Here is a 23670-nt window from a genome sequence, read left to right on the forward strand (position 1 = left end):
ATATGTACTACATCATTGTTCTTCTACATGAAATGAAATGTGCCATGTAAGAAAAACTACTACAAATATTGAATTATTCCCTCACTATATTCTTGATTGTTCTAATGCAAAGTCCATATTAACTCTTCCCAAAGTTTCTCCAGTATTGGTAATGGCTAATACATTTTACAAACCAACATTTCAAATACTTCCTTTTTCGAACTATCAAGTCCTACAACTTTGATCAAATTTCTTGACATCCTTGTATATTTGCAGCAAAAAACAATTGTTGCTCACCAATGCAATTTTCTTGTCTACTCCAAAGTGCCTTGCTAAACTGCCATGCTTTTCCTTAATTAGATTTTCTCTCATTGAACTTCTTGGTATGCACATTTGACTTAAACATCTCATTTTGAATCAAGTAATCTAACTACTTACTTCAAACCACAAATGGAGCCAATTAGAAAGAAATCAAACACATCTAATCACTAGTAATCTCAAAATCAAATCAACAGTCCCCTACGAGATCCTTTTAGCAGGCTGGTATGTTCGCGATGGCAACATCAGTGATAATTCGTTTGTTAAGCTACTTAAGAAAGGTAGAAAATGTGGCTAAGCATCACTGGCCCAAAATGGTTATGGAGGAGGAATTAAACTATATGAAGAAGACTTTGAGGAAGTAAAACAACAAACGGATGGATAAATGGAATGTTAATTTACAAGAACGTCCTAATACTAATGAGGACATAAAAAAGTTGGTGTTGGAAAAATTCAATGATGTCATGTGGACAAAGCAGATTGGACAAAAAAGTACACTATGTCAAGAATTCAACCCTAGGAGGAAGCATGAGGGAAATGTTGATTTTAGTGATCAGATTTAGAATAACTTAGAAATAACACAAATCAATCACACAAAAGAGACAAGACACCAAGAATACCCTGGGAAAACCTCCCTCTTGCAGGAAAAACCCAGAATCAAGTCCAGATCAAAATCCTTTAATTATGAGCAAATTACAAGTACAATGAAGATCAGATCACTTATCTGATTCAGTCATCAACCTAGGGCAGAGCTTCGCCCAATCTAAATCACTGATGTGTAGGCCCTAATTCGTTGATCCCACGAGTAGGGTTTTGGCACCACAGAAGAGGATGATCGCTGCTCTAAATTAGTGAGTTGGACAACTCAATATCGCCCAGCATAGTCACCCATAATTGGCACAAGTCTGCTCCACAATGGTGATCAGATTCAGTTCTGGAATGGAGCTCAGAATGATCAATAGTTCGCCTAGATATAAGGTAGATTCATAGCTCAGATTCCATACTAATTCGCCCAGCCACAAGAACAGAAATTTGGCAGAGTATATGAGGTTTGGATGCCCTAGGACAGATTTGCACTACTAGATCATATTCGCTTCAACAAGAACCATAGTCCCTGTTGCCGATTTTACCAAATATGCAATTGGCCATCAGCCTTGCATATTTGGAGTTGGCCGATAATTAATAAAGTGAAATGCATTTGTTTGGAAAACAAATATATATTTATTAAGGGGGGCCAACTTTTGGAGAAGTCCGCCACCCTTATGAAAGGTCACCGTGCTCTAAAGAAGGGTGGTCTTGGTTCGAAGGGAACCGACTCTTGATAAAGAGTCACCTTTGCTTGGGTATAAAGGGAGATTGATTCTCGCCTCCTTGGCAATCAATATGCACACACAATCACAGTCCGCACATTCAAGGCAGATCAAATATCATACACGGTAGTTCAAATAATATTCACTGCAGTCCAATCTTACACAGCAGATCTAATATCACCACCAGCAGTTCATGTAACATCAAGTGTGGATTGTTTCATACATCTAGCTTCAAGGGGTGAAGCGGTTTTTTGTAAAGACATCTTGCTATTTGATTAATATAATAAGAGACATTTGTTGCTGGGTTTTTCTCCCTCACGTTGGAGGGTTTTCCCAGGGTATATGCTGTGCAAATTTGATTGAATTGTTTTATATCTGCATTCTATTAATCTGATCATAAAATTAACAATCCCAAAGAACATAGAACTTTCATCATATAATGAAAGTTATACAGAAAGTATGCCAACTTTTATCATTGTCTCCCAAAAAAACAAGGTTTTCCCATATACATCCAAGATTCTAAAAAAGGGAGAAAACTGGGATTTCCTTCAATTTGAATTTTTTTTCTATTCTCAATAGCCATTGGGACAATTGCTTGCTAAGGTTTTGCACTAGTTAATATGAACCACAAAGTAAACATAACAAAAACCCCTGTACATGTTTAAAGGTCTCTGATATAAAGGTGACATAAGAGTGTGATCTAGTTTCATATCCCCCTAACTATAGTAGGGTTGCATATAACCCCAAAGAAGTTAACAAGTGGTGAGGTTGTGGGGTTCTGGTTGTAATATAATGGCAATGAGTGAAGCAGGTCATAATAACAGCAAACATATGGTGAGATTGTGCAGTTATGGTTCTGGTGTAAGAATGTGATCAATGCTTACCCTGCACAGTTGTAAAGGCAGCCCATGACATCACTACAACATGACAATGATGTCCCATTCAAGTCGCACATATTACTATCGTCCTAGATTCCACCCCATCAGACTTAGCGGCAGCATCCCTCCTCATGGGTTTGAAGTATTCCAAGAGCCAAATAATACCCACAACGATTGGTGATGTAACAGAATCTAACAGGGTGGATCCCAGGATACAGATGGAATGGGCAACATGGTTTTCATATGGCATATAGAGCATCACACATACTACCATTACCCTGAAGTCCACCCATCAGACTTAGTGACAGCATCCCTCCCTGTCGGTTTAAAGTAGTCAAAAGCCAAATTGGACCCACAAGCTGCCACCAAATCTAATAGGATGAATACTTATGTAACAAGCAGCATGGTTTCAATAGAGCATATAGAACATCACCATCGAATCATACTACGTTAAGGTAGAACACAGAAAACAGGTTTGTGTAGTTACGATTGTGGAATAAGAATGTGATCCATGCAAAAAACCAAGGGAACGGAAAAGAATGCAGTCCACGCTTACCCACACACGAGATTTAAGAAGCTTGGTTATATCAAATTTACCCAAGAGAACAGAAAAGAATGTGGTCCAAAAGGATTCAAGGAGGATGGAGAGCTTCTTACTTTCTCCGGGATAGGTGTAGGAAAGTGAAGTTATGGGATTGGAAGACCGAGAAAATCCTTTTTGGTTTGTTGGTCATGTCAGTTATCCCCTATGGTTGTGAGGTTTGGGGGAGTAGCATGTCAAACCACAAGTGGAGCCAATTAGAAAGAAATCAAATACATCTAATCACTAGTAATCTCAAAATCAAATCAACAATCCCCTACGAGATCCTTTTAGCAGGCTGGTATGTTCCTGATGGCAGCATCAATGATAATTCGTTTGTTAAGCTACTTAAGAAAGGTAGAAAACGTGGCTAAGCATCACTGGCCCAAAAATGGTTGTGGAGGAGGAATTAAACTGTAGGAAGAAGACTTTGAGGAAGTAAAACAACAAATGGATGGACAAATGGAACATCAATTTGCAAGAACGTTCTAATACTAATGAGGAGATAAAAAGTTGGTGTTGGAAAAATTCGGGGATGTCATGTATACAAAGCAGATTGGACAAAAAAGTACACTGTCAAGAATTCAACCCTAGGTGGAAGCATGAGGAAAAAGCCTATTTGATGGCTACAACTTGTTGATGTTACTGTAGTGGCGGGAGATTCTTTGCATATATCTCCATACAAATATTTAAATGTATGAGGCCGACACAAGTGTGTGACGCCTCCTTGTAATTAATAAATAAATGTTTCATGATTGCCGACTTGATAGGAAAGTCACCTCATTTCGTGCTTGAAAAGACGTCTTTCTTGAGGTTGTCTATTCTTGAAGAGGCACCTTGATTGGTCTATATATTAATGCGATTCTCTTTCATTTGTGAATCAAATACATTGAAAAAAACCTAGCAATTAAAGAAAGGATCGATATCTTCAGCATATTCGATATTTCAGCATATTCAACATCTTCTATACATTGACATATTGCTTCAGATATTTCGGCCTTGAGTGAGGAGCCTTCACTTCATTATATCGGCCTTGAAATTAAGGAAAATTCTCTGTATTAATTAAATTATATCAAAGATATAATTTCTATACTTCTGTAATTTTTAACTTTTGATCCAAAACTGAACATGGTATCAAAGCAGGCTTAAGCAAAGATTGTGATCAGAATTATTTAATCAGCATACTCTTCTCTTCTCCTTAGGACATCTACCTTAGCATCGAGAATGGTGAACGGACTCAAGGTTGAAGATAGACTTGATGGTGCCTCTCTAACTTCAGCTCTTGGAAGTTTAGAGTTCTAATTGCATTAGAAGAAAACGATATTCTCGAGTTCATGGAGAAAGAAGTGCCCGAGCCTTCCGATGAGACTGAGAAAACACAATGGAGAAAGAATGGCACGAAGGCCAAGAAGATATTGATCGATTCCGTAAAAGATCACCTTGTGCCCATTATCTCCAAGTTGAAGACAGCTAGAGAAATGTTCAAAACCTTGGAAGGATTGTATGAGATCAATAACACCAACAGAGCTCTTGCTCTAAGGCAATAGCTTCATCACATCAAGATGGCTAAAGGAGATTCAGTCATCTCCTTCTTTATGAAGATTACTGAATTGAAAGATCAACTATATACCATTGGAGACATAGTTGAAGATAGGGACTTAGTCATTTTGGCACTTAACGGTCTTCCTCAATCTTGGGAGCCTTTTATCCAAAATATCAGTGGAAGATCTAAGCTACCAAAGTTTGATTGCCTTAGAGGAGATTGCATTCAAGAAGAATCCAGGTTGGCAGCAAGAGGTATTGGTCGTAGCTCTCACAATGAAAACAATTATGTTCTTGCTACTCAAACTTCAAAGAGGAAAAGAAGAGAAGGGAGAAAAGCAAATTTCAAGAGGAATAAAGACAGGAAATCAGATGCTGCTCCTGAATCAAAGAAGAAGAAGGATCTCTCTCAAATTCAATGCTTCAGATGTGACAAGTATGGTCACTATGCTAAAGATTGTCCAGCAAGATCAAATCATCATGCCTCTACTATGGATGTGGATGATGTCTCTCCTTTGAAGGAATCAAGAGATAATTCAAGTGGATTTCTATTCATCTCTACCCTATCAAGCAATGTTCCAACCGATAGTACCACATGGTTGATTGATAGTGGCGCTTCACGTCACATTACAAGTTATAGAGAACATCTCTCAGATTTAGTAGAAAGAGAAACTCACCTTCAAGTGATAATTGGAGATGATGCTTGCTATTCAGTAAAAGGTGTTGGAAACACCTCTCTTCGCCTAGATTCTGGCATCCCTCTTCATTTAAGTGATGTCTTATTCGTGCCAGGAATCAAAAGGAAACTTATATCAATTTCAGCTTTAGAAGACAGAGGATATCAAGTTGCATTTTCCGAGGGAAAAGTCCTTGCTTGGCCAAAGAACTCTAGCACTAAAACAGCCCGAGTGATTGGTGTTTGTCAAGAGAATCTATATAGATTGTCCACTCGTTCAATCCAAGCATTGATGCATGATTCCACTAGTGTTAAAGTTGGATCAGATTTATATATATGGTATTTTTTAAAAATTTATTGTCACCTAGTTTTATTCTAATACTACAAATTCCTATATTATTCAATTTGCAGAATATATAGATCACTGATGTCTTGATAATTTTCAGATTGCAAGAAACGTTGAATTATACTCAGTAGTATATATATTAGAATTCTTATAAAGTTGTTTACACTGTAAATCGAACTATCCACAGTTCGAATTATGTTGATTAAGTAACTGCAAATCACATGATATCCTTCAACAGTATCACAGACTTATTGTAATGCAGATCGCTCAATGATATTGTCTTTGCACATATATTAATATCAACCTTTGTAAGTCGACTGCACACTATGTATATTGTTCACTATTTTCATCATATCAACCGAATGTGAGTCGATATTATATATATGCACGGCGGTCAACATAGAGTCATGACTCCTATGTGGAGCCATGTTTATTGATAACAATTGATAATAATAATCAACGTAAAAACCAAACAATATGCAATCGGATAATTAGATTATGATAACAGTATTTAATCATAGCACATACAAATCGATATTATGTATAATCAGTAATATAAAACTATTACTGATTATACATAGAATCGATGGTATATATAAACTGATTGTCATATCGATGATTAAATCGGGTCATCATATAATAAGCAGTTAAGTATGATCGAGGATAGAAATAAGAAATACTCATACAAATGTCTAAGGCCGTTTATGCCAATTAGACATTTGAAGGGTTAGAATCATCCGACCGTTGCTACATAATTTGAACACTCCCTCTTAGCTAGGGAGGAATTCCTTCTATCTTTCAATAAGTAATAACACCTTGTTGTGAACACAATAGCTCCATTTATTGTGTGAGAGAAAGATATCACCTCAGTATGATATCAAGGGTTATGGCATATCCACAGATATCACGTCACATGATATCCACCATAACCATATAACGTAATATCCACCATTATGGCTTGTCCACAGATATCCTGTCTCATGATATCCACCATTATGGCATTTTAAGGATATTACTTCATGGCATGTCCATGGATATTACGTCACATAATATCCACCATGAATATCTACTTATGTAATATCAACCATCATGGCTTATCCGTGGATATCACGTCTCATGATATCCACCATTATGGCATATCCAAAGATATTACTTCATGGCATGTCCACGGATTTCACGTCACATGAAATCCACCATGAGAATCTCTTTATGTAATATCCACCATTATGGCTTATCCATGGATATCACGTCTCCTGATATCCACCATTATGGCATATCCATAGATATTATTACTAGAGATATAAACCATTATGACATGTCCATAGATATCACGTCTCAAGATATCCATCATAATGGTATGATCAATCAATATCGTAAGATCGTCACCTTACGATAATGATCAGATGTACAAGTGTTCATTATTGAGAGATTGTCATTTCACAATAATGTTCACAGGGGCTCATCAAGCACTAAACCAAAATTGTCATGGAGTCACACACATGACATCTACCATGGACCATATCAGAGGGTGTAGATAAGGGTTTTCTCCTTAAGTCTCTCTCAAAGAGAAATGCATTAACAAGATTTTACACATTAAACATCTTTGCTTAAATAGAAGAATACATTAGTATAACATATAACTAAATCAATGATGTTGAGACTCAATCTCAACTAGGGCTTCAGTCTTTACCATACCAAGCTTACCTTGAAAGTACACAAACTTTATTTCGAAGAGAGGCTTGGTGAGAATGTTTTTCGTTTGCTCATTAGTACTAATGTATCTTAACTGAATATCATGCCTTTCCACTTGATCTCCACATGCCTTGACCTTTCATGAAATACAAGATTGGAGTCTGCATCACTCTTGGTGTATTCCAGGCTCACCAAGTATTCATCTGTCCAAAAATCTCATGACCTAGGAGTCAGCAGAAAGGTCTTCCAGTCTATATACATGGGACTCCATCCCATGAATCATAGTCCTTTGATTGATCACTAGAAACCATCTTGACATGGTCCACTCCCTCTAAATCAATATGATCAAGATCCTCAGATATCAATCGAAGCACATCTTCTTAGTTGCTCCCTTTATAACAAAAGTATATGAACAAGATATCCTTGCAGTATGCTCCCTCTCACTGGGAGAGCCCTCTTGTCTTAACTTTGTTTGTGACCCTAGATGCTATCATCATCTTCATAAATGCCTCGATAATTTTCTCCAGTGGACTGTTGCACTTCTATAGCAAAATCTCAAGATCTCCACTGAAGTCTTTTGCATATTTCTCTTGAATTTCAATCCCTTCATTACAAATAGAACTTTAAAACTCTATAGCCTAAAAAGCAACGGATTGTGATTCTAAAGATGTCCTAAATATAAGGGACAAATTTCTCATAGTAAATTGAAGAAATTTAAAACACAAGATATCCAAATGCAGCTTGTCGTAAGCGAACATCTACTGACAAAGTTGTTTCACAAATAACACGCATAATGTAATTGCATGAATTAACAAAAAACTACATATTAAATTCATGAACATTATTCATCCAAAAAGAAAACTTATTTCTTTCAAATCAGAATATGAATCCATCTGAATCCTTTTGTCGAATAGTCTCACCAACATTCGTAATGGAGGCTTGAGGCATAGTCCCAGTTGGACATTTCATTGCGTAGTGACCATATTTGTCACATCTAAAGCACTGGATTTCTGAAATGTCCTTCCTTCTTTTGTGTGTAGGAGCACCATTTGATTCCTCATCTTTCTTTCTTTTGGAGTGTCCTTTCTTACCCTTCATCTTTGTGGAGTGAGAGGCAAGAACATGAATGTCTTCATTTATGGAGCTTTGGCCAATGCCTTTTATAGCCAATCTTGACTCTTCTTGAATGCAATCTTGCTTTAATCGATCAAACTTCGGAAGTTTTGATCTTGCACTTATCCCTTGAATAAATGCCTCCCATGAGGAGGGGAGACCATTTAGTTCCAGCATGGTTAACTCTTTGCTCTCCATTGTGTGACCTATAGTAGAGAGTTGATCTTTCAATTCAGTAATCCTCATGAAGTATGAGGTGATGAATTCGCCTTTTGTCATTTTGACATGCAGTTGTTGCTTTAGAGCAAGACCTCGGCTTGTGTTGTTTATCTCATACATGTTCTCTAATGATTTGAACATGCCATAGGCAGTCTCCATCCTGGAGATAATTGGCACAATATGATCTTTCACTGAGTCAACTAACATCTTCATGACTTTATTGTTCTTTCTCATCCATTGAAGCTTTTCATCTTCTTCTTCTGGTTCCGGTATGGCTTTCTTCACAAATCCATCTAATTCGTTTTCACTCAAGGCAAGCATCATTCTTAACTTCCAAGATACGAAATTAGATGCTCCCTCGAGTCTGTCTTCAATTCTAATCACATTCACCATCTTGATGTTGATAGGAGATGATGATTTTGAAGATGGTAGCAGAAGGATAATCTCGCTTTTGTAAATCTGATCTGATCTTTTCCTTAACCTGGCTCTGATAGCATGTTAAAGTTGGATCAGATTTATATATATGGTATTTTAAAAAAATTTATTGTCACTTAGTTTTATTCTAATACTACAAATTCCTATATAATTCAATTTGCAGGATATATAGATCACTGATGTCTTGATAATTTTCAGATTGCAAATAATGTTGAATTATACTCAGTAGCATATATATTAGAATTCTTATAAAGTTGTTTACACTGTAAATCGAAATATCCACAATTCGAATTATGTTGATTAAGTAACTGCATATCACACAATATCATTCAACAGTATCACAGACTTATTGTAATCCAAATTGCTCAATGATATTGTCTTCGCACATGTATTAATATCGACCTTTGTAAGTCGACTGCACACTCTGTATATTGTTCGTTGTTTTCATCATATCGACCGAATGTGATAGTCGATATTATATATATGCAAGACGGTCAACATAGAGTCGTGACTCCTATGTGGAGCCATGTTTATTGATAACCACTGATAATAATAATCAACGTAAAAACCAAACAATATGCAATCGGATAATTAGATTATCATAACAATATTTAATCATAGCACATACAAATCGATATACAACTACAATTGATATTATGTATAATCAGTAATATAAAACTATTACTGATTATACATAGAATCAATGGTATGTATAAACTGATTGTCATATCCATGATTAAATCGATCATAATATAATATTATCATCTACACTTAAGTATGATCAAGGATAGAAATAAGGAATACTCATACAAATGTCTAAGGCCGTTTATGCCAATTAGACATTTGAACATTTAGAATCATCCGACCATTGCTACATAATTTGAACAACCAGTTCAAGCGAGCTATGGCATAGGAGACTTGCTCACCTTCACTTCAAAGCTCTTCCATCCATGAAGAAGATGGTTACCAGCCTTCCAAATCTCCATCAAAGGCATAATGGTACTTGTAGAGGATGTGCAATGGGTAAAAATACTAAGGGTCCTTTTCATAGTAGTGAAAGTAGATCAAAATGTATTCTAGATCTTGTTCATTCTGATTTGTGTGGTCTAATGCCTGTGGCATCCTTGAGTGGTTTTTGGTATTATGTAACTTTCATTGATGACTACTCTAGAAAGACTTGGATTTATTTTTTAAAGTCTAAGGAATCTGAAGAAGTGCTTGAGAAATTCAAAGAATTTAAGGCTCAAGTAGAAGATTTGTCCAGGAAAACGATTAAGGTTCTGAGATTTGATAACGGAGGAGAATACATCTCTGGAAGCTTCTGTAATTTCTGTATTGAGGCAAGGATTAAGAGGGAGTTTTGTGTTCCTTACAATCCCCAACAAAATGGAGTTGAAGAAAGGAAGAATAGATCCATAGTTGAGGCAGCCAAATCTATGATCCATGATCAAGACTTACAAACCTTCCTTTGGGCAAAAGCATCCAGAACTGCAATGCATGTTCAGAATCAGAGCCCTCATTGAATATTGGAGAGTATGACTCCTGAAGAAATATTTACAGGTGTGAAACCTGAGGTTAGTCATTTGAGAATCTTTGGTTGTCTTGTTTATATTCATGTGCCTAAAGATAAGAGATCTAAGTTAGAACCATTTGTCAAGAAAGGAATATTTGTGGGTTACAGTGAATCTTCAAAAGCCTACAGGATTTACATTCCAGGACAGAAACAAATAGAGATCAGCAGGGATGTCTCTTTTGAAGAAGATGTTGCATTCAAAAGATCTAAAGGTTCATACATGAAGATAGATAATGAAGACCAAGAGACTCCTTAGGACATGGATGTTGATCATACTCCCGAGATCCAGAGGGAGTCTACTGAACCTGAAGAGGCTATTGATCCAGTTGAGCCTTTGGAACCTACTGATGGTTCGAGAGATATTGATATTGGTCGAAAGAGACCTCTATGGGCTAGCTAGACTATGCAAGATGCAGAAAAGTATGCAGCTCCTAGAGGCACATTCAGAGAAAGCAAAAGACCACAAAAGTTTCCTGGCTATGTGGCATTAATGAATCACATCATTGAGTATGAGCCTTCCAATGTTGTGGAGTTATGGGATTGGAAGACCGAGAAAATCCTTTTTGATTTGTTGGTTGTGTCAGTTATCCTCTATGGTTGTGAGGTTTGGGGGAGTAGCATGTCAAACCACAAGTGGAGCCAATTAGAAAGAAATCAAACACATCTAAGCACTAGTAATCTCAAAATCAAATCAACAATCCCCTATGAGATCCTTTTAGCAGGCTGGTATGTTCCTGATGGCAGCATCAGTGATAATTCGTTTGTTAAGCTACTTAGAAAGGTAGAAAACGTGGCTAAGCATCATTGGCCAAAAATGGCTATGGAGGAGGAATTAAACTATAGGAAAAAGACTTTGAGGAAGTAAAACAACAAATGGATGGACAAATGGAACGTTAATTTGCAAAAACGTCCTAATACTAATGAGGAAATAAAAAAAGTTGGTGTTGGAAAAATTCAGGGATGTCATGTGGACAAAACAGATTGGACAAAAAAGTACACTATGTCAAGAATTCAACCCTAGGTGGAAGCATGAGGAAAAAGCCTATTTGATGGCTACAACTAAAGAAAAGGTTAAAATTTTAATCATGTAATTGAGGACCAGTTCTCATCATCTTAGATGTGAAATAGGTAGATGGGCAGTCCCCAAGGAAGATTGGGAAAAACTTGCACCTTTTGTAACAAAGGGTTGGTTGAAATCAAATGGCACTTCATCATTCAGTGTGTTGCTTAAGAGGATATTCTTATTCCGTTTGAAAACAACTTGAAGGTGCACAGTTTGAACTAGCTATTTGATAAAACAAGACTTCACGAAACAATGTGTTTCTTGGTCAAGATTCATAATGGAAAAGCTGACATCCCAAAAAAAATTTAAAATGTATTAATTTTGTGTCTCTTGATCCCTTAGATATCTCATAGACATCATTAAAAATCTTACATTCATTCATGTTTACCCCACATGGACTTCTCCCAAACAATTAAATTAAAATTAAAAATAAACACGAAAATAAAATAACTGCCAATTCCATTTCATTAAAAATGACCAAATATAAAATCAAGTTCAAGAATTACTCTTTATCAGCAATGTGAATAACAGCTACCAAATCAACCTGGAGATAAATGAAAACCATGTTAGGGCAACTAGAAAAATTTTAATTATAAAAATTTCAAATATATAAAAAATTAAAAAGAAATTATATTCGCTATGAGCTGAAAAGACGAATTATATTTTCAAATATGAAAACCAGACTAATTTTCTGTTAAACGCAAAAATGATAATTCTTTAACCTGGGTTCCGGGCTGAAGAATCGACCACAGAAATTTCTTGCCATAACTAACAATCGCGGTCTGCAAATCGTCTCCACCGATTTCATTTTTGCGGAGCTTGGTAAAATTTGCCAAAGAATTAAATTCTGGAATTTCTTCGATGTAAATATCTTCCCCATTTTTATCTTCAGTCGATTCAAACCAATTCCAAAATGCTCTTACCACAACCAATTTACGGCCTACTTTTATCTCCTTGCTCAGACACAGGCAACTATTATTAGTATTGAAATGCTTAAAGCTTTTGTTTGACGATTTTGTGCAGCGGGAGGTTGGGGAGTCGATTCCATGCAAATTTACGGACTTCTTGTTAACAAACTGCAAGCTTGCATTGAAGCTAACTGTGCAGCTCATCTTCAAGCAATTTTCTGCTTAGGGGTTGTGTAAATCCGCGTGCGCGGACTGACATTTAAACGATTCAGAAAATATCTTTGCTTCTGGTGTTTATTTGTTGTTTAATTGGTTTTAAGCTTACTCTTTTGCTCTTAATTTCTAAGTGACTCATTTATGGTTTATGAGATTATAGGGTATTTTTATTATGTGTGAGGTGTTTAATTGTGTTATTATATAAAAGTATCTATTATATTTTTGGAGATTTGAAATTTGTGATTTTTTTTTAATAACATCTTTTTTTCGTTTACAATTTATTAAGCATATTATAAATGAATAAGGGGTAAAAAATTCTTAATTGAAAGATTCATTAGTACAATAGAGAAGAAACCACCAACCAACAAAGGAACCCACAATCAATCTTAGAACCAATTCTAGGAAAACACTCAACAATCACTGATTATCCTCAAGAATTAACCTCTCAAACCTTTAAGAATACTCCAAAGGGAGATTCTCCCATCCAACAACACACCATTCACCCATATATTATGAGGTCCATTTAACCAAGCAATCTACAACACCATTCCATTCTCGCAAAATATAAACAAAAGAAACAAACTCCAAAGAGTTTCTCAACCACAAGATTTGTCTAGCCACATAGGCCAATTGCCAACTCGCCTCACCAAACTCTTGCTTATTTAACATATTAACCAGAATCTGAGTATCTATATCACAAATGACATTTCTCCATCCCAACTCACAACACCTCTCTAAGGCAATGAGCACCACTTGAACCTTAATAAGATTGTTAGTCTAGTATCCCTTATAAATTGAGAAGAAGGAAAGAACCTTACCATAACTATCTCTCCCAATACCTCCTACTCTACCATGCCCAAGATTACCCCTAGATGAGCCATCAATATTAATCTTAATTAATCCAGGGGATGGTGGTTTCCACTTACCTTCTCACCGAGTTTTTTTACCACAAACCTACCTCCTCCTTATATAGTTCACCCTTAAACTACTTGCAGCTAAACCCAAAACTTTTGTCACCTCCATCTCTGGAGGCTCTAGATGGCCATCCATTTGTAAATTGTCTCTTAAATCACACCAACAATTCATTGCCGAATTTAATGCACTACCATCTTTCTTCCATGAAATATTCTTTAATGCTTTTCCAACCAAATTTGCCAAAATATGCAAGTTGGGCCAAGCCACCTGAAGAAAGAGAACCTTGGTGGGTGGCCTTCTCATGCTCCTCTAAAACTCTGTCAAAGGTGAGGCATGAACACAAGCCTGCTTCCAAGTGCTCCACCATAAATGCCAAAGGTACTTGAGAAGCCACACTAATGGAAAAGATGGGGAGATCTCTCCTCATCCTTCTCGTAAAGAACACAAATCAACAATCCTCGAAATCCACACTTTTTGAGATTCTCCCAAGTAAGGCATCTATTAAGAGTTGTGAGCCAAAGGAAAAACTTACATTTTGATCACACAAACTTGTACCACATAGCTTTCCACCAAGGAACTTCATCAAACTCATTCTTTTGTCTAGCAAGTTCCCAATATCCTACAACCACAAAGTAAATCCCTCACAAGTTTGGACTCCAAGCCAAAAGATGATCTTTCCTTAGGGAGTTGCAAACTCTACCCCCTAAGAATTATAGTGAGCTCAACCTGATCCTCCAAATACCTTGTGGATTGTCTATTTTATCTTTGAATAATGATTATTTTGTAAGCTTGCATGCATGTTTTTCTCTCATAGGTTATATAAGAAATAGAGTAAATTAAATAGGTATCAACACATTATTTCCTAACAAATGATATTAGGGCTATTATGGTTGGATTTTGAGTTCTAACCCTAGCTTGAGTATATTAGATGCAAAGTTGAAGCCATGGCTATGCAAAAAAATATTTGGAAAATTACAAGGTATGAAACACATTTGCAGGTTATTATATTGTAGATTTGTTGGTTTTGGGTTTATTGAACTATAATGTGTTGTTTATAGATTTGGGGTTTGTGAAATGTTGGATCAAATAGATTTTTTAGATGTCCTTTCAAATGCAGATTTATGGGGAATTTTTGAGATGACCTTGTGAAACAAAATGGACCTCACCATAGGATAGAGGATAACCAAAAAAATGAAAAATGCCCTAGGTTGAGTTGAATGAACATACAACCTAGGGCATGTGCAAAAAATATATTAAAAATTTCTCACAAAAAAAGAAAAATTTATATTAGCCCTTTGAAAATTAAATCAAAAAAATTTCAAACAAATATATATAATATAGTTGTAGGTGGGGGAAGGAGGGGTTGGGATACATCCATCCACATCCCATGATAAGCACCACATTCAAAGAAAAAAAGGCATTGAAAGTTTTGTTTTAAAAAATTGGAAATAAAATCAAAAGTCAATCAAAAACCCTTTTAATCGCCTCCCGCCCACCATTTAAAGATTTGAAATTAAAAATCAAATATTATATATATATATATATACCATCAGGTCTACGTGAGAGATATTTTTTGAACTTTTGCAAAATAAAATCCGTTTGAATAGTATGTGGGCTCTGCTTAAAATTGCATATATAGTAAAATTGGTTATTTTTTTAAATGGTATAAACTTCATCTGGGGAGCCGCTTTTTTTACTTCTTATAGTTTGCGTAAAGCTCTCTTCAAGCACTACACAGTGGTAAAAGTTTGGTTCCTTGATTTTTCTATTTTCATTAGTTTTTGGGACTTGGAAGCTACATGTTCTCTATTACATGGTTTTGAGTATAACTTTTGCATACAAAATCAATTTTTCAAATTTGAACAAGTGTTGGAGAGCATGGGTATTGTACTTCACAGTGGTGGTGCTATATTTCAAATTGATGAGCATAGAGATTTGTGTACTTGTTTCAAGACTTGTAGGTGCATGAGATTCAAGGTGTGAATGTGTGAGTATCTAAATGAGTCAAGAGGAAAAACCTTGAGGAAGTGCATTTTTTCATTGTGATATTTATGATGGTACAATTGATTATTAGTTTTGATGCTTCTTGGTATATTTACAAGTGTTTTCCAAAGTTGGACTTTGATGGTGGTAGTTACACAAGTTGTCTTCAATTTTAAGTATATGTTTGGACATGGTTTTGAGACTTGGATTCTTGTGTGGGTCATAGTTGAGTGCAGGTACAACGTTGGTGATGATTATGGTGTCATGGTTATGTAGGTATATTTTTGCATTGTCATGACATGATCATATTTGTGGTGGTTGGTGGTGATTTGGATTGATGTTAGGAGGTTGTTACTATCTCTATGATGCTTGTTTTGGTTCCTTAACTATGGTACTTGGGTGTGAACACGTTTGGAAAATCGGATCTGAGCTTGATTTAATGTTTGAATCATGTGGTCTACGGGATTATCTTATTTGGTATCTCAATTTATAGTTTACTAATGTGATGATTAGTTTTTATGTTTCAATGTTTGGATCTACGAGTTATACAGTTGTGTGGGCTAATGACCTATTTGGTTATAGTGCGATGACTCAAATGTGGACTATCTATATGCACCAAGTTGATTCAATGTTGATGCAAACTTTATTAGTTGACCTTGTCTATGGTCATTCGTACATTGATATGTTGTACTTGAGATTAGAGAATGGATGATAAGAGTACTTGGATAGCTGATTGTTGGGACTTGTAGTATGTTTATTGCTATGTAATGATAGTTGGGTTATATTTTATTTGTTACACCTTTTTGTAGGAGATTTTGATAGTGATGGATTAGCAGTGTAGGATTGATTCTTGGTGGTTTGCTGGTGGTTGTATCTTCTTAGATTGGAGATCTTATTCTCACTTAACGTTATTGATATTTCATTTATGTTTGTAGACCTGGATGATCTTCATTTAGGAGATGGTTATCATGATTTCTTGTGTGACTTGGTATCACGGTTCAATGAGAGTTATTGGTACTAATGTGGATTCACCATTTGATGGTAGATGATCTTCTTTGGTGTTTGCAAATGTTTTGGAAGGGCCCTTGGATCTTGCTATTGCAAAAGAGTTCTTTCACATTTACATGCTCACTATCAGGATATGGTTATCTTCATGTGATTGGAAATTTTGATTCTTCGTGTAGAGCGTGTTTGGTAGTGTGTCATGATTTACTCTTGATGATAGCTTAGAGGTTTGACATGATATAGGTTCTCTTGTGACTACAATGCTTGCATTGATTATGTGTGATATCTTAGGAGGAGATGGTTACATCATGATCTCATGTTTAAGTACCTAATTCTATGGTTGGAACTTTGATAGTGATTCTATTTGGATCTCTTGGTATGGAGTACATTGATCATTTGATTGGAGCTTCAATGATGCAGATATTACATTTGAGGATCAACATAGATTGATTATTTGTAGGTGCTCGTGCATACTCAAAGACCTAGGTTATATTGGTGTTCTCTTGTGATTAAAGACATATGTTGAGATAGTTGGTGGTTTGAACAAGAAGAATGAGGAGCTTTCACGTGGTATAGACTTGAGAGGAGATTGTTCTTTAACTAATTCATGATGATTTGGTTATCTTGGTAGAGGTTTTTGATTCCCCACTCTTGGTCTACTTGGAAATTTATCATTTGAAAGTATTTGCCCATCCTTGTTTCAGACATGTTATCTTTTATGCTTTATCTTTGATAAAAATGGATCTCGAGCTATGGATAGATGGTCATTTTTGGAGGATTCGTTCTAAGATATGTTTGCATTAGTTATCTCCTTGTGGATTTGAGTTGATATTATGATTTCATTATGAGGATCTTAGGATATTTTTTTATTGGGAGAAATTCCTATTTTTGGAATGGTTACTTTGAGTTTGATTTCCTTGGTTAGAGAGGCTTAAATCCATGTTAAAATTTATACATGATACATAGTTTTTTTTGGTCTAAGAGATTGAATGGTTGGGTGTTGTTATGGTTGTTCAATTGGGGTATTTGGGAGGAGATCAACTTGACACAATATTGCTCCTTTGTGGTGTTGATAGAAGGTTAGGTTATGATTTTCAAGTTTTTTCTATTCATTTTATGGTTTCTTCCATGAGACTCATGATTACATGATTTGGAGGATGGTGGCATAGTTTGAGAGAGTTTGTAGCTATTTGTCTTGCATGTGGATCATTGTATTTGTTCCTAGTACTACATTATTTTGATTATTCATCACACCTTGATATGAGCATTGATTGTAGATGATATACTTTTCAAGCTTATTTTTAGATTTGACATTGTCCATGCAGTGGGAGTTCTAGTATATGTATGCTCTTCATACACAGTTTTGATACAAAGATTCTGATTGTGGTTTATGGGTTAACGCATTTGATTGGCATGAGTTTATTAATGTCATTTATACCTTGGAGGTATGGATGGTTAGATATGTTGATCCCTAATAAGGCTCTCGCCTTAAATAAGGGCAGTCAGGAAGATTTGTAGGTGTGGGACCTAATGCAACCTATGAAACAATCTCTGAGATTTTAAAAGTTGACTCTTTGAATTTTAGAAGGGATGAAAAGGGGAGAGGATAAATAATATTCAAACCTATAGGCTTTGACAAAAATGAAAGAAAGATTCAATGTGAGCAAAGCTTTGTGTTTAGTTGGCCTTTCAGAAGCGTGCTATAGGGATTACCTATTTTGTGGATTAGGCACAATACATTATGAACTCCTTGATCATTAGGAAGAGAATGAAAATCACAAAGTGACTCAGAAATAGGACATAACTTTCAAATATTCCTATGGAAGGTATCCGCAAAGGCCAAACAAAATTGATAACCTAACTATTCTGAAATAGCTCCTTTCCATATATCCTATGTAAACTGCATAATCAACACCTATTTTTTATAAAAATGGAAGAGTAGATGTACATGATCTATACTTTATAAATAGAGGAACCAAAAAAGCGCTAATTAAGAAAAATAACCATACATTCATAAACGACAGAGAGTATCATTTATGATAACACCAAAATGACAAAGGCACAATTTTTCATTCATAAATAACACTAAGGCTCCAATGTTGATCATTACTCGTATAGAAATATGAAAAAGGGGTGTTGTACAGAAACTATTACATTCATAGAAGCTTGGAATTCATTCTTTGGAAATCTAGAAAAGAGGATCTAATAATTGGATCCCAAAAGCTCAAAGATCAAAGACCCCTTTTATAAATCACCCTCTAGCTTTCAGAACCATTTCCCAAAATGCATCATTGCTTGGCGAGAGGACCCTACAAGAGACAAGGCCAGAGTGGCACTACTAACTATCTTTGCCCCAAGAGCTTTGCCTCGTGGATCTTTCTTTGACTTTCGATATGGAAAACATTTGTGCTTTTGGTCATGATTGAAGGTATAACTGCTTGTCAAAAGTTTCTTGATCCATGCATGCTCGCCTTTTCTTTTGATTCATTTGCATCATTGATCTTGCATGGTTGGCGTATCTTAACGGTTGAGGATCATTTTCTGCTTGTTGTGGAATTGTAACCGACACACATTTTTAACAGTCGAGGGCCTTGGCGGTCCTTCTCCACAGTAGAGAAAGGTGAAGAGCTCGCGGGGCTTCTTTAAAAGAGCTCCACGAGATGATTTTAATTTCCCACGGTTGTGATGTGTGGCAAATAGCAAGGTGTTTTCTTGAAAGAAGTGTGACTGGTCTTTGTGCAGGAGTGGGACCCACCATGCATTGCAATCGATAAAATAAAATTGCTACCATCTTCATATTACAAGGTCAAAAAACCAACTGTTGTAGAAAAGTCTACAGTTCTGGCAACTCATAGGGAATATTCACTTGTAGAGGTTGAACTCAAAATCTCAGGCTCCGTAGACCAGATGCTTTATCCATTGCTAGGCTTAATGGTAGTCCATATTAGATATGTCTGATTAGATTTTGGTGATGGAATTCGATAAGGAAAATTCTGGGGGTGTTCGATTTGCTTGCTTATTTAGACCTCTTGCCGATAATAAAACTTCCTATGATCAAGAAAGGTTTAAAAATAAGAAAACCATTTAATATACAAAACTAAAGGAAAAATCAGACCTTTCATTGAATGACCCCGAATGGTAGCTCAAAACATTCTAAAATAATAATGAACAAGTTCATAGTAATCAGGCCCCAGGAGAACTGTCTGTAGAGAATAAAATTCTCGAAGAAAATGTTGCACTCCACTAGAAGAAGAGATAATATAAACCTTGCATTTTAAGAAAAAAGAAAACGTCAAGAACAAAACATTATATTTATTATATAAGATTGAAAATTTTCATAATTTCTTCAACTTGATAATTAAAGATCCACACATTTCGAATTTTGCACGTTAGGGCAGGAGACGTTGCCACTTGAGAGTGTGCGTGTGAATAATCGCTTCCTCTCCAAATTAGGATAGGCACAAAAATATACAAATAGATTAAGCTACATAGATGGACCTTACCTCCCATAGCCAATTGAATATAGCCTTGCTGCCAAGTAGGCATTTATAACCCCGACAAGGATATTGCTCTAGTTTCCCTAGAACATTGCTCTATTGCCAAATAGGTGTCTATAGCATCGATAAAGTTGTTTGCATCATCTACTTTTATTGTTATATATTTTCCCTTTTTAACAAGCTTTAACCTTTTGATTTACTTTAATTGAGGATTTTAGGCCACTTTCATAGGCTGGAAAACATAGTGGTAGCAGGAGTGGCCTTTAGTATTAAATGTGAAATTATTGTGGAGACTTCACTTGTACATGATGGGACATTCTAAAAGAACAAAATCCTTAATTATGAAATTGAGAAAATCACAAAGATTAAAGCAAAGCTTATGTCGTAAAGATAATATTATATTCATTAATTCTCTCTTAACTCGAGGTGTACGATTTTCATCATCCTTGCCAACTGGAGGAATATTTGCATTGGGAACCCACCACCCTTAGGACTATTGTTGTGCAACGCCTCTTCCTTGGGAATGGTTCCTTGCTAAAATTAGCTTCGAAGTAAAGGTATACTTGTGCGAAATAGCCTGCTTGTCTATAAAATCAAGTTTTTGCTAATCTTGAGATCATCCCAAATTAGGTTACTTGTGAAATGACTAGCAGAGAGAAAATTCATCGCATTATATTAAGATGGAAACTCAAGTGAGGTTGATGATGAAGAAGGTTTAGCAGGCCTTCCCGGGAAAGGTTAGCAACATTCACCTTGAATTCTTGCTTGGGACTGATAATGACTTGGTCATTGCGGTGGTGAAGTGGGTGCTAGGAGAAGACTTCCTCAACAACTAGGATTGGTATTGGGTGGACATAGACATTGTTTCTCGACTCGTAGGGTCACTTCTAGATTTGGGTGAATCAACGCCCATTATAGCTAAAATGACCCAGGGCCTGTTTGGAGGAGATCTTGTTGGCAGGTAGGACCAAGTTTTGAAGCATGCACAGTATGGAGTTGGACTTCCTATTGCTACTTACCTAAAGGCCTTTGTGAAGAAAGACACGATTGTGCCATGTCTTCCCTTCATTGGAAATTTTCTTACCATGTGCATTGAGGAACATCAAGACTATTCCATCCCCACATATGAATTTCTAAAGAGGCATTTAGGAGAGGATGCAACACTAGACATGGAGTGGATAAAAGGGTTCAAGGCCATGGTATTTTATCAAAATCGAGATTTTGAAGAGGATGAGTGGTCGGATGACTATGAGGATGAGGATGAGGATAAGATTCATTCGACTAACTCAGGGTCCGACTTCTCCTATTGGATGTTTCTTTTACCAAAGACCATCTAGATAACAAATATTTTTGTAATTTTTGCCTTTTTGGAAAACAACCTATATAGTTATGTAAATACCGGTAAAAAAAAATACATATATTTAAATCTTGTAAAGAAGTTAAGTAGCAGAACAACTTCCTACACTAACCTTGAGAGGAGGGTAATGCAAAAACTTTTATAGATCATCACAACAGTTCCAGAAAATAGAAATAGATATAATAACATTCAAACCATAACATAATGATTTATGTGGGGAAAACCCTTTCGGGAGAAAAAGCCCACACTCCAAAAGCTGCCCAATATATTATTCAACAATAAAAATAAGATTACAATATATTTATAGAGCAAGCTCTTCACAGGAGCACCACTAATTAGAGATTCGGAGGTAACTCAATAGCAATAAGACTCTTACACAACCTCTATCTCACACACTTCATATATAGGAGATACAATACAAGAAACCATCAAACGATATTACAAAACCATGGGATAAAACCACCTAATAAGGTGTAGATGACCTTATCTCCCTTCTAGATGCCTTATGATGTGCTATAATACACATCAACATGTGTCCCTCCCTTTTACAACTCATTTATGTGTTTGATGTATTTTATATTTCCTATTTCAGGAGTACAAACTTCTGGAGGCCATAACTTGTGAACCGTGTGTCCGATTGACGAACCGTTTGAAGCGTCGAAAAGCTCGCTAAGTGCTCTATTGCCTCATAAATTTCTATGCCATTTACGCCCAATTTTCATGAAATTTTGAGGCCTATAAAGTCCTCAAAATCAAATTTAAATGTTTAATTAGACCCCTCCAAAACATAAAATTTAATATCTTCAAAACTAGTTGTGATCTTGCGACGTAACTTTACCAGAATGCTTATTTAGCCAACCAGAAGCTTCGAGGATAATTTCACACCATTTCATGCTCAAATGAAAACTTACTATAAATAGTAGCCTCATGTAAATGCAAGGTTGAGACACCATTTTCCCAACAAATCTCCCACTTGTCGAACACCTTGCAAAAGCAAAGGGAGTATCAACACAATGAATCAATTGCTAGGGGCCATGAGGCCCATAGACTCTGAACACCATCTGAACTTCTCTATGCTCACAACCTTAGTTATAGCATCTGCAACATTCATCAAAGTTTCTAACTTAATTAGCTTCACCATGTCATCTTCGACCATATCTCTAACAAAATGATATTGAACATCAATGTGCTTGGTCTGAGCATGAAATGTCGGGTTCTTGGCTAGGAAGATCGCACTCTGACTGTCACAGTAAACTGTCATGGCTCCTTGTTTTATTCCAATGTCTAAACACAATTTCTTAAGCCAAATGGCCTCTTTACAAGCATGAGTAGCTTCGATATACTCTTCTTCAGTAGTGGACAAAGCAACCACAACATGTCACTTACTCATCCAACTAATTGCACCACCAAATAAAGTAAACACATAAGCACTGGTGGATCTTCTGCTATCAATATCACCTGCCCAGTCTAAATCCACATAACCATAAATATCAAGGGAAATCACATCTCCAAGTGAAATAACATGATAACACAAAGAATACTCTGACGTACCCTTCAAATATCTGAAGACTCTTTTGACTGCATCCCAATGAACTCTACCAAGATTAGACATATATCTAGATAGAACTCCCACTGCTTGGGCAATATCTGGTCCAGTACATACCATAGCATACATCAAACTTCCAACTGTACTTTGGTAAGGCACTTTGCTCATGTCTTCCATCTCCGATGGGGATGCAAGACAATGTACAACAAATAATTTCATTCCAACTATAAAAAGAACACACAATGGTCTACAATCTTGCATGTTGAACCTCTATAACACTAAATTCACATACTTACTTTGGCCTAGCCATAGCTTTCTATTCACTCTATCTCTTTTAATTTCCATCCCAAGAATGTGTTTCACTACACCAAGATCTTTCATTCAAGTTTAGCAGCGAGCTGAGATTGTAGTTCTGAAATCATACATTTCCCTTTACGAATGAATAACATATCATCAACATACAATGCAATGTATAGGAAATGAGCACCATCAGATTTATAATAAACACAGTGGCCTGAT

General features: G+C 36.1%; 1 protein-coding gene across 1 annotated transcript in view; it reads right to left on the bottom strand.

Moving 5' to 3' along the window:
• Window positions 1-12934, bottom strand: part of LOC131030546 (uncharacterized) — a 28660-nt gene extending 15726 nt beyond the window's left edge. Inside the window, exons 1-2 of the mRNA XM_057961409.2 lie at window positions 12447-12934; window positions 12231-12268 (exon numbers count right to left, since the gene is read on the bottom strand). Coding sequence (XP_057817392.1) covers window positions 12231-12268; window positions 12447-12836 — 428 coding nt within the window. The 5' untranslated portion in view covers window positions 12837-12934. The remainder of the gene's footprint in view (window positions 1-12230; window positions 12269-12446) is intronic.
• Between the last annotated feature and the right edge of the window lie 10736 nt (window positions 12935-23670).

This window comes from Cryptomeria japonica, chromosome 6 (genome assembly GCF_030272615.1).
Source record: "Cryptomeria japonica chromosome 6, Sugi_1.0, whole genome shotgun sequence".
In the NCBI taxonomy this organism is placed as follows: domain Eukaryota; kingdom Viridiplantae; phylum Streptophyta; class Pinopsida; order Cupressales; family Cupressaceae; genus Cryptomeria; species Cryptomeria japonica.